Here is an 18,997-nt window from a genome sequence, read left to right as displayed (position 1 = left end):
ACGTTTCTTCACCAAAAAGAATCTATTCTTGTTATGAGATCTCAAAGCTATAAACTTAAGGATACAGAGGCGGAATATACCAAGTTGCCAGTTGTTTTAACTGTTGCAGGAAGCGACTCTTCTGGGGGTGCTGGAATTGAAGCAGACCTAAAAACGTTTAGTGCGTTTGGGGTCTATGGAATGACTTGTATAACCGCATTGACTGCCCAGAATACAACTGGGGTCAAGACTTTTGATAGAACCTCACAGAAATTGGTATCCGAGATTTTGAAAGCCGATATTGATGATATGTTTGGGTACGAGGGAGCCCCATTGAAGGTGATAAAGACAGGTATGTTGACTAGGGAGGCTATTGAAGAGTTGGCAAATTTGAACTTAGAATTGAAAATGATAGTAGATCCGGTAATGATTTCTACATCTGGAAGCGAATTGCTTGGAATTGAAGGAGTAAAGCTTTGCATGGACAAGTTGGTGGAGCGGGCATATTTGCTAACACCTAACTTTCTCGAGGCAAAAACGTTGTACAAAATAAAAGTAGAAGGAGGAGGAGGAGGAGGAGGAGGAGGAGAAGAAGAAGAAGAAGAAGAAGAAGAAGGTGAAGTACATGTTGCAAATTCTGACGAGTTCAAAAAGTTTGTTCTTAAATTGCAAAAACTTTTAGGATGTAAAAATTTATTGGTTAAAGGAGGTCATATACCATTTGAAGACGAGGAGGATAATGCCAAAGGAAAGAAAGTAGTGGACATTCTTTATGAAAGTGAAGAGGATGTGCTAACTACTTTTGAGTCAAGGTACATTGAGTCAGAAAATACGCATGGTACGGGATGTACGCTCGCCTCTGCAATTGCTGCTAATGTTGCCAAAGACAAGCTGCTTGTGGAGAGTGTTGCTATTGCAATTGACTATGTACACAGAGGTATGAGAAACATGTCAAAATTGGGATTTGGAAATGGACCTCTTAACCATACAGTACATCCAAAATCGAATATCGATGACGTTGTCAAGACGCTGGAGGGTGTAGAGATGGTGCACTTCCACAATGGTTACACTGTCTTTGATTACCTCAAATCACATCCAAATGTCAAAGATAATTGGCAGAGATATGTGCAACATCCATTTGTAAAAGCAGTTGCTCAAAAGGAGCTTGCCTTTGACAAATTCTTCCACTACTTGAAGCAGGATTATCATTATTTAATCATCTACGCACAAATGCATGGTTTACTAGCATCTAAGGCAACCACATATCAACAAGCACACGCACAAGCCACTATCATTGGAGAGATTGTAACCGAGATTGAAAAACACAAGGAGAAACTTAAAGCGTATAATGTGGATTACGATATTGACGAAGTGAAGCCTGGACAAGCTTGTGTAAAATATTGTAAATATTTATTAAATATGGGGCAGAAGGAAGACTTTTTAGGTATCAAAATTGCGTTGGCTCCGTGCTTGCATGGGTATGCAGAGGCAGGTGCATATGGTCAAGCTTTGAGAAGAGAGAATCCACGAGACTCTAAACACCTGCATGTTTTCCAGAATTGGTTGAACGACTATACCTCCGATTGGTACTTGAATTCTGATAAAGAAGGCAAGGCCCAACTTGATGAATTAACTGCTGGTGGCATAAGTAAAGAGCGTATGGAATCCTTGGTGAAAATCTTTAACGACGTTGTTTTGTTGGAGATTAACTTTTGGGACGAAGTTTTACAAGTATAGAGAGATAGATTATGTAACAAGATAGATTATATAGCAAGTTAGAACATACAACAAGATAGATTATATAGCACGTTAGATTTCCCTCTTGACTGCTGTTGTTGCGTATGTTGTTTGCTTTCCACAAACTAGGTTAATCAATTGCACTTGATTGGAAAATGAAGGAGAAAAGATTGTGAGGGGGCCACTACAAAACAAAATCTGTGATTGAGCCTGTTGGAAAAAGAGTCAAGAGCTAGTGTGCTCCACTATCTCGCTCTGCTCGATAGTGTCGCTGTTTTAATATGGTCTACCTATCATTGGCCCCCTATAAAGAGAGCCTTTTATATAAAAGCACTTAAAAGTTACTGGGACTCAATAATCAAATATAATTTTTCAATATGAGCCATACTAGATGTTATTTATATGATCAATTTCGGTTCATTATGTTAAGGCATTTTTTTTTTTCTCGTTTGAAAAGTTGCCCAAAAAAGGCACACAGTAAGTATACCACTATCTAGAAAGAAGTAGGAAGGGGGCTCATGTTCAATCCGTATCAGCAAACTGGGATGGGGTACAACCCAAACCAGCAACAGCAACAGCAGCAGCAGCCAATATACCCACAAGCTACTGCTTTTGGGCAGCCCAACTTGTACGGAATGCAGCAACCACAGGGTTATATTCAAACACAGCCTACTGGGTTTATCGGAGCACCTAGTGTGATTGAAAATCAAGAGCTTAAAATTCCCAGTATGAGGCTTTCATTTATTACAGCTGAGGATCAGAAAAAGTTTGAACATCTATTCAGAACAGCGGTACCACGAGGTGAGCTGTCAATCAGTGGTGATCTGGCCAGTAATATTCTTTTGAGATCTGGATTGTCACCGGTGGTATTAGCCCAGATATGGACATTATCTGACTTTGACAAAACGGGAGCTTTACTCTTTCCCGAATTTGCGTTGAGCTTACATTTGTGCAATTTGGTAAAACGCGGAGACTCTCTTCCTGGCGTGCTTCCAGAGAAGTGGGTCAATGAGGTGAAGAGCTTTATTGACGCAATCAACTTTAGTGTACCGGATGATCCTAACAAGATCCTTGTCAATACACCATTTGCTAAGAAGGATGATTGGATGACAGCAGCGCCACCTCAAGTTACTGGTATTCAAGCTAATAATTGGGGAGCGACAACATTGGCGCCTCAAGCAACTGGCTTTCAATCAAATAATTGGATTGCTCCACAAGGGACCGGGTTTAATCAAATTGCGCTCCAAGCTACAGGCTTCAATCAACAACCATCGAGCATTATTGCACAAGCCACCGGTGGGATTGGTCTACCACCTACTACCTCGTTTGGCCAACAAGGAAGCCTTATTCCCTTGAAGCCACAGCAAACAGCTGGCTTAATTCAAAAGCCTACTGTTATTCAACCACAAACTACAGGGTTCTTGTCTCAGCAACGCACGAGCGGTTTGGTACCTCAGATTACAGGACCACAGGGACCCAGAGTAGGTGGATTGTTACAGCAAACAACTGGCTATCAGCAACAAACAGGTGGTGGTTTCAACACTATTGGCTTGCAAGCGAATAGAACGGGGCCAATGCCGCAACAGCTAACCGGATATTTGCAACAACAGCCACAACAACAACAGCAGCAGCAACAACAACAACAACAACAACAACAGCAACAACAGCAACAACAATTACAACGGCAATCAACGGGATATTTGCAGCAACAACAAACTGGACTTTTGCAACAACAACAAACTGGACTTTTGCAGCAACAACCAACGGGATATTTGCAAGCACAACCTACAGGGAGACCTGGTGAGTGGGGATTTGTAACAATGCCCACAGGAGGAATGCCTGGGTTGAACACTATGCACCAAGTATTTCATCCAAACAATACTCAAAACTATCACGACCTCAATAAGGTTATGACTAACAATGCAGCTAGTAATGTCACTTGGGCAATATCTAAACAGGAGAAGCAAATATATGACAAATTGTTCCAAGCATGGGATACTGGTAGGCATGGTTATGTTGATTCTAATGTAGCCTTGAATGTGTTTACAAAGTCTGGGTTAAGTAGACAAGATTTGGAGGCTATCTGGACCTTGGCTGATACAGACGATGTAGGAAAATTGAACAAAGATCAATTTGCTGTTGCAATGCATTTGATATATAGAAGATTGAATGGATTGGAAATACCACTTAGGTTACCACCTGAATTGATTCCTCCCGCCGATAAGACATTGAGAGATACAATGGATAGCTTGAAGAATTCATTAAAAAACGGTGGCCAAAAACATACCAAAGCAAAGCCTCAAACCAAACCTGATGGAACTAGGTTTAAGAATGATGACAATGACTTTGGATATGTTTCGGGATCTAGGTACAGAAGAAAAGGGGATGGAAATCCCTCCAAACCCAGAACGTCGAAAGATTACGACCTTAGTATTGATGATATGAAGAAACTAATACGAGAGAAGAAAATCCTACTAGACGCAATGGATGTGGAGGATGAAGATAGATTATCATCCGGTGTCAACAAAGAAGTGGACCGATTGAAGAGTAAGATATTTGAGTTGCAAACAAGGATGGTGTCGTCTGCAGAAAAAAGTCAAAAGGCGGTTTTACTCGACCGCTTGCATCGTGTGGGAAGAGACAATATTCCAAAATTGATTGCAAGATTGAACAAGGTTAATCTGGAAATATCCAAGAAAAATATTGAGTTGACTAGGCTCAAGTTGAAGAAGGAAAACCCAACATGGGATGACAGTCATGTTGACTTGAATGTGACAAATGACAGAAGCAAATTTGACTTGAAGCAAAAGATGGCATTATTAACAGGAAAAGGAGGATCAGATTTAATAGATAGTAAATTTCGCAGTGCTGTTGAGAAAGCAAATGCAGAATTAAAAAGCCAGTCAGATATGGTTAATGAGATTGAATCGGGAATCAAGTCTTTGGAAGATGAATGTACAGCAAAGTTGAAAATATCAGCCAAGAACCAAGTGGGGTATGAAAAGTGGGAGAAAGGTTTTGGTGTAAGTAAAGCGGTTGCCGATTTCGTAAAAGAGTTGTCAAAGATTAATGCAAGAGCAGGGTCAGAAGCTGAATCAAAAGTAGAGTCAATAGCACATCCAACCGTACAGCCAACCGTAGAGCCGAGTATGAGTGCATCATCTGACGGAAAGTTAGCTGCCTCCCCGCCATCATCGTCCACTGCCATTGCCACCGCGACTGCCACTGCCACCTCATCGGTCTCCTACAGCACCCCTGAAGAAAGAGCTGCTTATATCAAAGCAGAAGCAGCAAAAAGAATGGCATCCAGACTTGAGAAATTGGGTATCAGTCGTACTAGACGTGCAGGTAGGAGTAGCAGCACCAATTTAGAGAAACCAAAGGATGTTGTGAAAGAAGGAAATCAGGAGACGTCCACTCCAGTGAAGAGAGAGTCAAGATACGATAAATCCGAAAGTAACGTAGCAGTAGAACCGGTTAAGCAGGTGCCTTTGCGTGTGCAAAAACAGCCAACAGGTGAACATTTTAAAAACACTGTAACTAGAGAGGAACCAGTTAAAAGTACAGCAGAGCCATTAGAACAGCAAAAATTGGAAAAAGAAACTGATGAGTTTGAGAGTACTAAGAAAGTTGCACCTATACCAGACATTGAGCAGAAACAGGTAAATACAGCAGCCGTATCTGATAGCAAGTACCAACCAGTTGCCAACTCTAAATTGGAAGTGCCAAGTGCCAAGTTTCAGCCAGAAGAGCCCGTCGTTAAGTCTCAACTAGAAGACTCAGCTGCCAATCCTCAACCAAAAGAGCCAATTGCCAATACTCAACCAAAAGAGCCAATTGCCAATCCTCAACCAAAAGAACCAACTGCCAACCCTCAACCAAAAGAGCCAATTGCCAATCCTCAACCAAAAGAGCCAATTGCCAATCCTCAACCAAAAGAGCCAACTGCTAGTTCTCAAATCACTTCAATGCCTAAAGAGGTAACTGAGCCATCTCCAGCTCTTCCCCAAACAACCACTTCAAGCCAGTCTCAACCTCCGGCAAGACATGAAAATAACCCATTCTTCAAAAACAAGTTTCAGCCTGTTGACACTGAAAAAGCAAATATTCAACGGAGCTTTCAAAGAGGAATCTCAAATGAAAATAGTTGGAGTGAGTCAGAGGACGAAGAGTCGGAAGACGATGCACCAAACAGAGCTGGTGCAGCTCAATTGGCCAACTTATTATTTGGAGGAGTGCCATCTCAAGCGACTGGGAATTCAAACACCATGCAAAAAGTTGACATTCCATCACAACACACCCCTGTCTCGAGTTCAGAAGAAGAGCTTTATTCAAGTCCTGTGGGAACTGACGAAGAAAATAAGCCATTTGATAATGGTAATATATCAAGTATTCCTCCTGGAATCTTGAACACCCTGGCAGAAGCTTCATTTACTCCAACACAGGCTGCTGCTCCTGCCGAAAATGGAGCTTTTCCTCCTCCCCCACCATTAGACGTTCCTGTGCCGCCACCTTTACCTGCGCTATCTGTAGAAACCCCACCTGTTCCACCTTCAGAAATACCACCACCACCTTTCCCTCCATCTGCTTCTGCTCCGCCTGCTCCGCCTGCTCCACCTGCTCCACCTGCTCCGCCTTCAGGAATACCTCCTCCTCCTCCCCCACCACCTGCTCCGCCTTCAGGAATACCACCTCCTCCTCCCCCACCTGCTCCGCCTTCTGGAATACCACCTCCTCCTCCCCCACCTGCTCCGCCTTCGGGAATTCCCCCTCCACCCTCGTTGGGAGAGAGTCTTCCCTCGGCAACTCCAAACATTGGGGCACTTTTGACGCAAATTACGGGAGGCAAGAGCTTAAAGAAGGTTGAAACAAAAGTATCAAGTGGAGCTGAAGTAGGAAGAGTACTTTAACAAGAGAAATGAACATTGAAGAAACAACAAAAGTAAAATAAAGAAAAGAATAGAAAAAGCAATGAAAAAAAAAAACATTCTATATAGATTATGTACAAAGTTTTCTCTTTCTTAGCTAGTTAGAAAGCTAGCATTTCTGTAGAAGTCCAACATTGGATTCTCACCATTTCTTGTTGTTGTCGCCTCTACATCTGCCCATTCCTCGAGAAACTTTTTATGTGTGCTGGTTTTTGAGACTTTTCCAGTGATTTGTCGGTACAAATCACTTGCTAATTCAAAGTTTGTAGCAAACATAATGTCAAAGTATCCCTGTTGCACCATGTATGTTCTCACGTCTATGGTTTCGCCGTTAATGACAGTTTGAACAACCGGTCCATTGTATCCATTAATGGTATTTGGTAAGTAATGAAAGTCAGAACTGATCAAGGAATGGTTAGGAAATTTGTGCTTAAGAATGTTGAAAAACTTGACCAATCTTGTAGGAATATACTCTGGATTGGAGAGATAATCGTTAAAGGGAAGTATCTGGTTCTTTATCTTTAGTCTGATGGATGATTCAAGAAGCGGATGTAGCGTTTTGTTAAACTTGAATTTATCAAGTTTACCTCGAAGGCTATTGGAATAATCCAAAATGGAGAAATTCCCATTTTCACGAAGATTCAAGTATGCAGTTGAGTATTGACTTAGCTCCTGCGTGAAAAACTGGTAGAAATCTCCTTGCTTATCAATCAACACCTTCCCTTCGAATGGCTCTCCAGTGTTCATGTCATATTTTATAACATCATGTGCAAAATTATCAAACACCTCTAATGCAATAAAAAAGCACGGTTCTTCAACAACCGTTTCCCAATCAAATATGGATTTGTTGAAAATCGATAATTTATCTGCACTCAACCCTTGACCCTTCAACTTTTTTCTATATGAATTTTCTTGCTTCTTTGCCAACTGACTTGAAATTTCAATGATATTGTACTGCGTGTTTTCATAAATCTCAGGCTCGTGCTTCTTGATGTAGCTTAGTATATCACACATTAGAGTCCCGTTACCTCCACCCATTTCGTAAATCACCAAATCCTCGTAAGGATAAATTCCCAACTTGTAAGTAATAAGGATGTATCTGGCCAAGCTTTCTCCATAATGAGGACTAAACAATTCAGTAGGCGTATGCCATAAGGATTTACTCTTTTCATAAGATTTGGACCAGATTTTAACAAATTCATCAACATTGTTGACTTGTGAATAGTTGAATGGTTTTTCTGGATGATAAATTTCCACCTCTTTCAGGAAATACCCATAGTGTTTGTTATACAACAGATCTTCTATAAAGTCGGAAGTACTCATGATAACTCCTCTTGGCCTCTCTTTTCTATTGAGTTGTTGTGCAGAGCTTAAAGTCGGATAAGACTGGTACACTTCATTTATTGATTTTTCAAATGGGAAATTCACTGCATTTTTATATATCATTTGGATGGGATTCAAAGTCTTCTTTGAAGACGGCACTTTGAATGAGTACGTATTTGGGGATATAGAATATTCATAATGCACCTTGGTTTGAGGTATATGAGGTTTAGCGCTGCCCTTGAACAAAGATCGTTTGGGGAGAAACATATTTCAGAGAGGTGAAAGTCTTTATTGCATTGAATTTGTTAGTGAAAAGTTGGTAAGTGATTTTGTCGCATAAACCCAGGTCATATACTGTGTAGGTATGTGTTTGTGTGTGGGTCGAGGGAGGCAAGGGGGGGGGGGGGGGGACTAAGGAAACGAAGGTTGAACAAATTTCCGCTGGAAGTTTCCTGGTGTATCAACGATAAACTTTGGAGATGAGAAGATTTAAAACCCACAAGATTTGAAAGACAATTGTAATTGTTGAAAGTAAGGGATTCAATTGTGAGAGCGTCTAGCTGGTAAAGAAGAACACCTAGCAAGTAAAGGAGAACGCCTAGCAAGTAAAGGAGAACACCTAGTTACTAAAGGAAAGCCACTAGCTACAAAAGATGAGTGTTACCACACAAACCCCATCATGTTATCGACTGGAGTAAAATCGCTATTCCAATAAGCAGAAGAAAGAGAAAGGAAGCACACATTATTATCCACCAAATCGGCCATAAAATTACTGTTCCTCGTATGGTAGCCATTACCCATCAATTAGGAGCTATTCACTACTCAATTGACTTTTCACATAAGCTGTATACGTTTAGAAACCAACTGATATCTTTAATAGTATTCTCGAAATCGCTTAAAAAAAGAAAAAGAAGAAAAAAAAAAGAAAAGAAAAGAAAAGAAAATCTGAGAGTTGAACCAACAAAAAACAAGCTAGTCAGTGCGGTTCGCTATCTCCTCCTGCTCTTCTCATTAATTTTCAGCTGTCATCTCTTCCTGTTCTCACTAATTTTCATCTGTCATCTCTTCCTGTTCTCACTAATTTTCAGCTATTGTCTCTTCCTGCTCTTGTCACTAATTTTCAGCTATTGTCGTTGTTTGGTGGTTTACGTATCTCTTTTATCCAACTTTTCCAGGCAACTATCTATTTACTCTAAGTTCTGTTCTACCTAATATCCTTCGACTCCTCTAGTCTGTTCTACTTGATATCCTTCGACTCCTCTAGTCTGTAACAAGTCTACAACAAAAAGAGCACATTTAATTTTTGCTTGTGAATTTAAATATAAAAACTAATATAAGATTAAAGTAGAAAAAAACATTGGAATTTGAAAGAGGTATTTTTTATTGGTTAAGCATCGTTGCCATAAAGATCTTCTTTCAAGTCAATACCCAATTCCTTTCTTACATCACTGAGCTCATCGAGATATGCTTGGTATTGCTCTGGAGTTTCAACCTTGTATTTCAAAGCCTCAAATGTTCTTACACCCGTGGGGTAATCATTGACTCTTCTACATGCTCTCAATGCTTTTTCAATCACCACGGGTGCTGGCACCAAATCGTAGCTAAAACAATTGTTCAAAATACGCTGGACATCAAATAAGTCGGCAGCGTTATCAAATTCATTCTCATAACGAGCAGTAAATTCCTCAAAAGTTTCAGATGTGTGGGCCGCACGTTTGGCGATAATACTTGTTGTTATCTTGGGGTAAATCCATCTTGCTGGATAAACGCACCTGGTTGCTCTAAAGTATCTTGTACTCAACATTTTTTTTTTCTCAAACTCCTATATTAAAATAATGATATATGGAAATAACACGCAATTAGCTTTGAAAAACAAGTTTCTAGCAGCTATTAATGGATGAATAGTTGATATCGACGCCAAATACACGAGACACAATACACGAGACACGAGACACGGGCTTAATTGCTTTCACACTCCTCTTGCAAAGATTGACTTGTGGAAAATGGAATTAACAATAAAGAGCTTTTATATTCTTTAATTTTTTTTTTTTTTTCTTTGCATTAAAAGCTTAGTAGCCTATTTGGACTTAAATTTATTGGTTAACCAAGAGCGGACATGCGCTACCACTTGTAAAAGAGTATCGTATGACTTGAATTCAATAATCGAGGGGGGAGGGAGAGAATGAGGCATCTTATATGTGAGTCACGTGGTTAACGCGGAAAGGGAAATGTAGGAAGATTAAGAATGGAGAGTGGAAGGTAGGTGATGAGTGGAAGGTAGGTGATGAGTGGAAGGTAGGTGATGAGTGGAAGGTAGGTGATGAGTGGAAGGTAGGTGATGAGTGGAAGGTAGGTGATGAGTGGAAGGTAGGTGATGAGTGGAAGGTGATGAGAAGGAAATGGTAGAGAGAAGATGAGAGAAGGAAGATAAAGGAATGAGTTAAAGGGGAATGAGTGAAAGAGAAATGAGTTAGAGGAATGAGTTAAAGGAATGTATAATACTATTTTGGTACAGTATTGTTCTTCTTTACATTCAAAATTTCTTCTATATACAAATTAGAAATGCCCTTATAACGTTCAAATTAGTAGATTTAACGCCATCAGTAAAGCATATTGGCAATATTTTCTAAGCAAAGTGTATTTCCCGCATTATGCCATGCTCCGTAGCCCTAACCAATAAATCTCTCTCGTTTCCCTCCCCTCGTTTGCTGTACACTATCTGCCACCGACACTATCAAGCAGAGCGAGAGAGTGTCATCGAGAGAGTGTCATCAAGCAGAGCGAGATAGTGTCGGTGGCACCTAGTATGCTCCACTATCTCGCTCTGCTCGATAGTGTCGCTCGATAGTGTCGCTCGATAGTGTCACTTGTTGTGTCGCTTGTTGTGTCGTTAGTGTCGTCACCACTTTGAAAAGAAAAAAAAAGTTGTTCCACACCAAAGGTTCTTTCATTAAGTAATCAATTTGTAAGCATTTGCTTATCACCTTACGAATTTGCAGCCATCATATCATCAACGCGAGCTTGATCAATCACATAGTTACATCATGAATTATACAAACTGGCAAACAGTAAAAGAGGACGAACTTGAGCAACATCATCACCACCAACAACACCAACATCAACAACAACAGCAACAGCAACAGCAACAGCAACAACAGCAACAACAACAACAACAACAACAAATCCCAACAAATCTTTCATTTAGAAATCCTGTTGTTTCTAATAGTGTCAAGAATCCATCATTGACAGGTGGGTCTGTGATTGATGCATCAACAACAGATCCCGCGTTATCCTCGACGCCATCAGCATCTGTGCGTAAATACAATCAAAAACAAATTTCAGGTACAAAGAGAGCCGAACAAAATCGTAATGCTCAAAGGGCCTTTAGACAACGCAAGGAAAAATATGTTCAGGACTTGGAAAGCAAGTCCCAAGAGTTGGACGAATTGAAAACAAAATACAAGAATTTGAGCAATGAGAATGTTCAGTTAAAGGATTACGTGATGATACTTCAAAGAAAGATTATTGAGTTGACGCAGGGTAAGGATATGCAGCATGAAAACTCAATGTCGAATCTATTTGGCACAAAATAGCGTACCGCCCCTGATGAGTCTTTTCAAATTCATATACACACATACACACACACATATATATATATATATATGTGTGTGTATAGTTATTTAAGTTTGTATTATTATTGCTTTTAATTCTTTTATAACCGACTTTTGTTTGTTATCCAAACAAAAGACGTTTCAAGCTACGTCTTTTACTCTCAATGGACTACTCAAAGGATTCCATATATGGCCAACTGTTTGCTTTGCCACACATGTTTCTAATCGAGGTATGCAAAACTGAGAAATCAGTTTACTCCTTGCCCAGACCAAAATATTTAGTCACGTGATCCCTAGGAACCTTTTCCCTTTTTCTACGAACCTCCGCGATGAATATGAATATGCCTCCTAGTTGAGAGTGAATCTGAGCTTGAAATTCACTTTTTTTACTAAAATTTTCATAGAGAAAGCATTAATATCTGTTTTCCTTATAACTCGCGATCCTCATCACGCTATCACCTAGCGCTTTTGCAAGATTTTACAGCCTGTCCTTCAATATCTTGCTTCTTGAATCCTTTTTCTTTTTCAGTATACTTTTGAGATTCAAAGAAGAAAAGAAAAAATTTTCGTTTTTTTTTTTTTTTTTCAATTCGCCAGGGTTAGCGAATACAATGTATAGACGAACTGCGATTGCTACATCCAGGAGGATTAGCAGCAGGAAACAGAGTACTAGTGCCGGAGGAATATGGTCAAACTTTAAAGATAGGTCAACGAGCTTGCAGCTAAAAAACGAGTCTATCAAACAAGGCTTGTTTCAAAAACTAGATCCAAACAAAGGTCCAGCATCACTACCTACCTACGAACAGAGACTAGAGTACCATTCGCCATTAGAGATAGACGAGACTTTTTCAATGGCATACAAGGTTTTAGAAGAGGAAGCTGAATCAAAGTACGAAAGTATACGTGCCTTGCAGAAACAGATTAATGAATCTAACCAAAAAGAAGAAGATATTCAATCTTTGAAGGATCAATTAGACAAAGAGCTAGTCTCTGCCGAAATAAACAATCCTGAAGTCTTATACAATGTCGAGTTTAATGATGCCGAAAAAATCGACAAGTCCCAACCGGTTTATAGACACCTTTTGAAACAAAAGTGGGAAAGTTACGATTTGATGTTGCTTATGCAAAGATTGGAGCAGTTTCATGTTATACCAGATACTTTGCCAACCTTGGTCCCCAAAGCTGATGTAAAAATTAAGTTCACACACAATACAAACCCCGAGTTTAACCACTGGGTTGAGCCGGGTCAGTTCTTACCTGCATCTGTAGTTTCACAACCACCAACTATCCGAATCCAAGAATTTGACAGAGTAGAAGGTGAGAACAATTTCTACTCGGTATTATTGGTGAACCCCGATACACCAAACTTGGATACAAACTCCTATATTACAACACTACATTACGGATTGTACAATGTTCCTTTGAACAACGTTGATAATACAATAGATGTATCAAAATTGATCAAGATTGGACCAAAAATCACCTTCAAAGAGTATTTACCATTGACGCCAGAAAAAAACGCTCCAAGCCAAAGAGCCTGTTTGTGGGTGTTTAGACAATCTGGAAAGATTGACAAGAACAATATTGTTGATAATTATGAAAAAGATTTTGATATCAGAGCTTTTGCAGAGGAGAAAGGTTTAACGGCAGTTGGTGCTCATGTTTGGAGACAGAAATATGATAGAAGTGTTCCAGCAGTGAGAAAGCAATACGGATTGGGCCAAGGCAGAGTATATTACAAGGAAAGAACTCACGACCCGGTTAATCTCTAATCGACACTATCGAGCGATACTATCGAGCGAAGCGAGATAGTGGAGCAGCTCTGACTGACACCGACACTATCGACACCGACACTGTCGAGCGAAGCGAGATAGTGGAGCAGCACTAGCTGCCACCACTAACCCATCTCCTCATGACCCATCTCCTCATGACCCATCTCCCATCTCCCATCCCCCATCTCCCATCTCCTCATCGCCAATTCTCAGTATGTAAATAGATTTTCAAAAACAAACGAAAAAAAAAAAAGAGAAAAAAAAAAATCTTTTCTTCATTTTGTTCATTGATAAGCAATAACGTTACTGTAGAAAAATTTGAGCTCTGACCCATGAATTGATTTGCTGAGAACTAAATGACAATTGAATTGGATGGTCGACGAAAACAATTGTTGGAGCTAAACTTGAAAACCTGGAATAATGAGTATTCGTGTCCTGTTGCCGCCAAGTTAGACTCATCGTTGAAAAAGAATACAGCATTCATTAAAAAGATCAAGACTAGTTTAAACTCCGAGCAGTCGGCAAATGTACTAGCTGATATTCAAACTTTGACTATTGAAAAGTATTTATCTGAAGTCATTGTTTCACTAGTGGATGGCTTGACAAAAGTTTCAAAGAATGATGAAATTGTTGCTTCTGTGGAAATCGTGTCGGCTTTGCATCAGCGGTTTGGGTCCATTTTCACGGGAGTCATGATGAATCAGGTATTGGCTCTTATTGTGAATTCAAGGGACGAGGAGGATGCAAAAGGTCTCACTCAAAACGTATCCCGCCAAAAGAATCTCTTACGTTTAGTTGGCGAGTTTTACGCTACAGGGGTTATAAGAACCGCTAACGATATTTGGGAATATATTGACCAAAGGATAGTCAAATTGTTTGCATTGGATAAAAAACGAAATGAGCCGTTTATAACGTTACTTTTGAAGTACTTGTTGAACTTTGATCTTGAACAGGGAAGATGTCTTAATTTAGTCCTGTCTTTTCTAAAGCGCTTTCGTCATTTTATTTTTGACCCGTCAAACGATATTCTTAGTGCCGAAGTGAAGCATGTGTTGAAACAAATATTCATTATATATACAGAAGCTATCATTGAAGTCACCTTGACTTTGAAACAAAAAGTTGAAAAGCTCGAGACTAGAAATAAAAAAGTTTCAATAAGAACAGGTAGAATTCAAGAAAGCGAACAGTTGGAGCTCCAGCAAACCCGCAACTTGTTTGAAAATTTCAAAGCAACTGTGGAGTTTTTATCCCCCATGGTGAATATCGCCTTGCCAGAGCTATTGTATGTAAACGAGAAAGATAAAGAAAATGAGGAGGTGGAGGAAAACACTATAGAAGTTGTTAAACAGAAAGCGATTGAGGATGATGTAAATGGTGTTTGGCAGGATGCCAAAGAGAAAGCATTTTACACTGTAATTCCTCTGTTGGAAGAGCTTATAGAAACTTACGACAAAAGCCATGATGGTGGCGGCGACACGAGTGTTGCTCAATCTTCTGGAGAGAAAATTCAAAAGTTTTTGGAAAAGTTGGAGGATGTTAGGTCCAACGACTTGGACCAGTTGGTTGTGGAATATTATCATTTGAACTTGAATAACAAGGCGACTAAAAACAGGATCATGAAGTTCTTTTTTGAAACGTCAAATTTGAACAATTTGAAGTATTACACAAGGTTTCTCAAGATCAACGAGCACTACCTACCGGATTTGATTGAGGAGTTGATCACTTACTTGGATAAAGGGTTCCGGTCTCAAATCTATCACGATAAGCTCAATGTAAAGAATATATTATTTTTTGTTGAGTTTATTAAATTCAAATTGATACCTGTTCATGTTATTTTCCACAAGATTCGAAGCTTAACAATGAATATAGCTTCAACCAACAATATTGAAATATTATCGGTATTCTACGACAATGTGGGAAGGTTCTTGTTGAATGAGCCAGAGTATAAGAATTTGATGAAGGAAATGATTGATTTGTTAAGAGAGAAACTGAAACAATCGAATCTCAAAGTAAATGACAAATTGGCCATCAAAAGCCTTCTCATTACTGTTGAACCACCAGCCGCAAAAATTCAACGAGATGTAATTAAACTTTCACCTCAACTGCAATTCATTATCAGATTGATTAGATCCGAGTTGGAAAACAAAACATTGCCACTTGTTGCACAACTTTTGAAGAAAGTAGTTGCTGATATTAGCAAGGAAGGATTTGAAGTGTTGCTAGACTGTTTTGCTCGTCCCGACTTGCTCAATTATGATAATATCCCTGCACTAGCTAGGCTCTTGCAAATATTTGCTGAAAAAGAAAGGAAAGTGATTGTTTTTACAGTTGACACTATTGTTGAGAATATCACGAGAGGGTTAGAATTGAATGATTTTAGAATGAACCGAGCTAGGATGTCGCAGGTCAAATATATGGCGGAGTTGTACAATAGCAGAATTATTAATTTCAAGTTGATTAATGATATTTTGTATCGTATTTTGTCCTATGGCCATCCACAAAACCACCCTTTGCCTAACAACTGGAATGTGGAAATTGACTTGCCTAAGAATTATTTTAGGATCCAGATGTGCTGCTTAATGTTGCTATCTTTGGATTCGATAAAAGTTGACACCGTAATGATTAAGAAAAAAACGCAGAAGAGAGCTTATGAATCAAAGAAGAGAGAAGAGGTGAATATGAACCTCCTTGGTGTTTTTGTTACTTTTTTTCAATACTATTTATACTGCAAAGAGCGTCCGTTTCCAATCGATGTGACGTTCAAGCTAGACGATGTGTTCAAAAAGTACGAGAGTGTGCCAACCGTTGTAAGATACCAGTCAATCAAGGAAATTGTGGAAAGGTTGGCTGAACTGGTGCAGACCAAAGAAGATGCAGAAACATTTTTGGATAACAATGAAGAGGCGATGGAGCCATCGTTTGATGGTAATGAGATGAACTCAGAAAGCACAGATGAGGATGAAGACGAAGACGAAGACAATGATGACGAGGACGAGGATGACGACGAGGATGACGACGAGGATGACGAGGATGATGATGAGGATGACGACGAGGATGACGAGGATGATGATGACGATGATGATGACGATGATGACGAAGAGGATGAAGAGGATGAAGAGGATGAAGAGGATGAGGATGATGAGGATGAAGAGGAAGAAGAAACAGTTGAACCTCTATCAGAGGCTGATAGAGCTATGTTAGAGGCGGAAAAGAAGTTTCAAGATGATTTAGATCGAGAATTTCAAAGAATCATGATTGATTCGTATGGCTCGTCGGCTCAACACCAAGATCGATCAGCAACAACAAGAAAAACCTTACCTCTTCCAAGTCAGGTACTAACTGATGAGAAACCATCTAATCCTCTTCCTACTAACTCGGGCAACAAAGTATCCTTTAGTTTACTTAATAAGAATGGTAAAACCCACACTATCAAACAATTGAATTTACCAGCAGACAATAAATTTGCTGAATCCGTTCTAAGGGAACAGGAAAACCGAAGACAAGATAGAAAGAGAATTATGAAATTGGCATCACAGATGGAGGATTAAATTGAATTGAATTCAATACGTTTATTGGTTCCATCTATCGGACAAGTCAATGGCGATATGGTAGTCATTATGCTCGATTGGATCATCGACCGGGAGATTACATTTTTTACAAAATTTTGTCGCTATTAAATCAGATAGGAGATCTAAATGCTGACGCTTTTTAAGAGTTTGGAATATATCTGCGCCTCGATTAGCGCGTGGCTTTACTTTGGCCTGTTTTGTTTGAGGACGATTTTGATCATTGTTATCTTTGTACTCTTTGAATAGGTTTGAGATGTGCAGCTTGTTTTCAGTGGATAATTCCTTTTGTTTTTTTGAATCTGCCGTCTCTAGTTTCCTCCTTTTAAATGCATTGTTAATCTCCATCAATTCCTGCTTCACTGTATGGCTGTCATCACCGGTTCTCTCTTTAACAAAAGATTCAATAAATGCGTTATCATGTAAGGCAACGAAATTGGAAATCGCCAATGACATATTTTGCATTTTCATAATCCTGACATCTTTAGCATCTCCTAAAAACAACTCTTTAACGGGCTTGCCACCATTCAAACCTGATAAATCAGTGTTGTGCTCCATATAATCTCTTAGCAACTGAAATCCGCATTCCTCAATAACCTGCTTCATTTTATTAATATCTTTATAAAAAGAGATGGACATTTGTCGAGTTTGTCTAACATACGCAGTCGATCTAATCCCAATTGTGATAGTTTTGGGTCTTCTCAATACTCCTCTTTCTCTTTTTGATACCTTTGTTATTGAAAGATCCATACTTTCATTATCCAAGTCTAATAACCGATTACTCAAATCTCCAGCAAAAACAGTCAACCATTCATATGCATCTTTCAAACTCGATGGAGAATTATCTCGAAAATTCTTGGTTGACGTCATTGATTTGACATCCACTTTAGATGTCAATTCCAGTGCACACAACCCTCGTACTATATGGTACAATTTACGAGCCAACTCTGGATCATCCAGCAACATCTCGTGTAACATATCGGAGCTATAATTTTCTCTGATAAACGCTATTGAATTCAGTTCTGGCGGTACTTCAAACTTGCGGATTAGTTCACTACCCAATTTTCCTCCAAGTCCTGTAATGTCAGTCAACTCAAAGTTGTTCAAGAACTTATTAATGGCACAATTTCGTACTATAGTTTGGTTATCTGGTTTTTTAAAGCCTCCACTTAACTTTGCAACTAATTTATTCCTGGCTAATCCTGCCGATGTTGTATACCCCAACTCATCATATATTGTCCGTCGTAGATCTAGAAGTAATTGCGAGCCAAGGATTAGTATCACATCATCCCAATCCTTGATTTCCGGCGACTGAATATCTTCCAAATCTGCAGCTTCCTTTTCCGATTCAGCAATGTAACCTTCCCATTGCACATCACTTGGTAATACACTAGGTATTGAAGGTAATCTTTGCTGCTTGTTATCAGTTTTATTGAGAGCTTCTTTTAAAGCGGGGAATTTTTCCAACAACAACCGATATACCGGTCTTCCAAGATCAATATAGCTTTCATCAACGCTCGCCTTTTCCACTAGATCGAATTTACTTTGAATGATTCTTAATACTTTCCTACTTTCTCGTCTATAACTATCTAAACTAACCTTATGATCCACCGGACTTGGAGATCCAGGATAGTAAGCCCAGTGGCTATCTCCCTTTTTATAAACTCCCGCGTGAGCAGCTACTAAATCGGGGCACTTTAGACGTGCCGAGTGTATTGTATCCATTCTTGAAATGCCAAATTCTCTAGCCGCGTAGCTCACAGCTATGATGGATTGCCATTGCTGACACACAATGGGGTCATCATCTGATAACCCTAGACGTACTCGCTCAACTTGTGCAAAAAAGGCATTTAAATCAACTAGAGCAATCACTGATAAGGGCAGCTTATAAGCAACTTGTGGGTCATTCAAGTCAAGCAAGTCTCTTATGGTAAAGTTCGAAACCTGTTCTGGAACAGTGGCTAATGATGTACCCAAGGAAACACCTTCTGCCGTCCTGACTGACATGTTGATATCCTCACAACAACAACAACAACAGCCACAACAGCAGCATTTTATGCAACCTCAACAACAAAATATGC

At 39.5% G+C, this 18,997-nt stretch overlaps 8 protein-coding genes across 8 annotated transcripts; 5 read left to right on the top strand and 3 right to left on the bottom strand. All coding sequences in view use genetic code 12, as the record gives it.

The window, feature by feature from the left end:
- Positions 1–33: 33 nt before the first annotated feature.
- Positions 34–1,716, top strand: THI20 (trifunctional hydroxymethylpyrimidine kinase/phosphomethylpyrimidine kinase/thiaminase; the record flags this gene model as incomplete). The annotated part of the gene is made up of 1 exon (XM_049323707.1): positions 34–1,716. One exon carries the CDS (start codon positions 34–36, stop codon positions 1,714–1,716), a length of 1,683 nt encoding a protein of 560 aa, XP_049180451.1.
- A 545-nt stretch (positions 1,717–2,261) lies between these two features.
- Positions 2,262–6,626, top strand: PAN1 (Pan1p; the record flags this gene model as incomplete). Its single annotated transcript, XM_049323705.1, has 1 exon — positions 2,262–6,626. The coding sequence occupies one exon, from the start codon at positions 2,262–2,264 to the stop codon at positions 6,624–6,626; it is 4,365 nt and encodes a 1,454-aa protein (XP_049180450.1).
- Positions 6,627–6,737: 111 nt separating this feature from the next.
- Positions 6,738–8,234, bottom strand: KGF56_002472 (uncharacterized protein; the record flags this gene model as incomplete). The annotated part of the gene is made up of 1 exon (XM_049323704.1): positions 6,738–8,234. One exon carries the CDS (start codon positions 8,232–8,234, stop codon positions 6,738–6,740), a length of 1,497 nt encoding a protein of 498 aa, XP_049180449.1.
- Positions 8,235–9,354: 1,120 nt separating this feature from the next.
- COX6 (cytochrome c oxidase subunit VI) lies at positions 9,355–9,771 on the bottom strand (the record flags this gene model as incomplete). The annotated part of the gene is made up of 1 exon (XM_049323703.1): positions 9,355–9,771. One exon carries the CDS (start codon positions 9,769–9,771, stop codon positions 9,355–9,357), a length of 417 nt encoding a protein of 138 aa, XP_049180448.1.
- Positions 9,772–11,011: 1,240 nt separating this feature from the next.
- CAP4 (Cap4p) lies at positions 11,012–11,560 on the top strand (the record flags this gene model as incomplete). Its single annotated transcript, XM_049323702.1, has 1 exon — positions 11,012–11,560. One exon carries the CDS (start codon positions 11,012–11,014, stop codon positions 11,558–11,560), a length of 549 nt encoding a protein of 182 aa, XP_049180447.1.
- Positions 11,561–12,189: 629 nt separating this feature from the next.
- Positions 12,190–13,350, top strand: KGF56_002469 (mitochondrial 54S ribosomal protein mL38; the record flags this gene model as incomplete). Its single annotated transcript, XM_049323701.1, has 1 exon — positions 12,190–13,350. The coding sequence occupies one exon, from the start codon at positions 12,190–12,192 to the stop codon at positions 13,348–13,350; it is 1,161 nt and encodes a 386-aa protein (XP_049180446.1).
- A 356-nt stretch (positions 13,351–13,706) lies between these two features.
- KGF56_002468 (uncharacterized protein) lies at positions 13,707–16,898 on the top strand (the record flags this gene model as incomplete). Its single annotated transcript, XM_049323700.1, has 1 exon — positions 13,707–16,898. One exon carries the CDS (start codon positions 13,707–13,709, stop codon positions 16,896–16,898), a length of 3,192 nt encoding a protein of 1,063 aa, XP_049180445.1.
- Positions 16,899–16,919: 21 nt separating this feature from the next.
- RAD32 (DNA-directed DNA polymerase eta) lies at positions 16,920–18,923 on the bottom strand (the record flags this gene model as incomplete). The annotated part of the gene is made up of 1 exon (XM_049323699.1): positions 16,920–18,923. One exon carries the CDS (start codon positions 18,921–18,923, stop codon positions 16,920–16,922), a length of 2,004 nt encoding a protein of 667 aa, XP_049180444.1.
- Positions 18,924–18,997: the final 74 nt, after the last annotated feature.

Source organism: Candida oxycetoniae (assembly GCF_023343755.2).
Source record: "Candida oxycetoniae strain CBS 10844 chromosome Unknown scaffold51, whole genome shotgun sequence".
Lineage (NCBI taxonomy): Eukaryota > Fungi > Ascomycota > Pichiomycetes > Serinales > Debaryomycetaceae > Lodderomyces > Lodderomyces oxycetoniae.
This window is presented reverse-complemented; position numbering and strand designations above follow the sequence as displayed.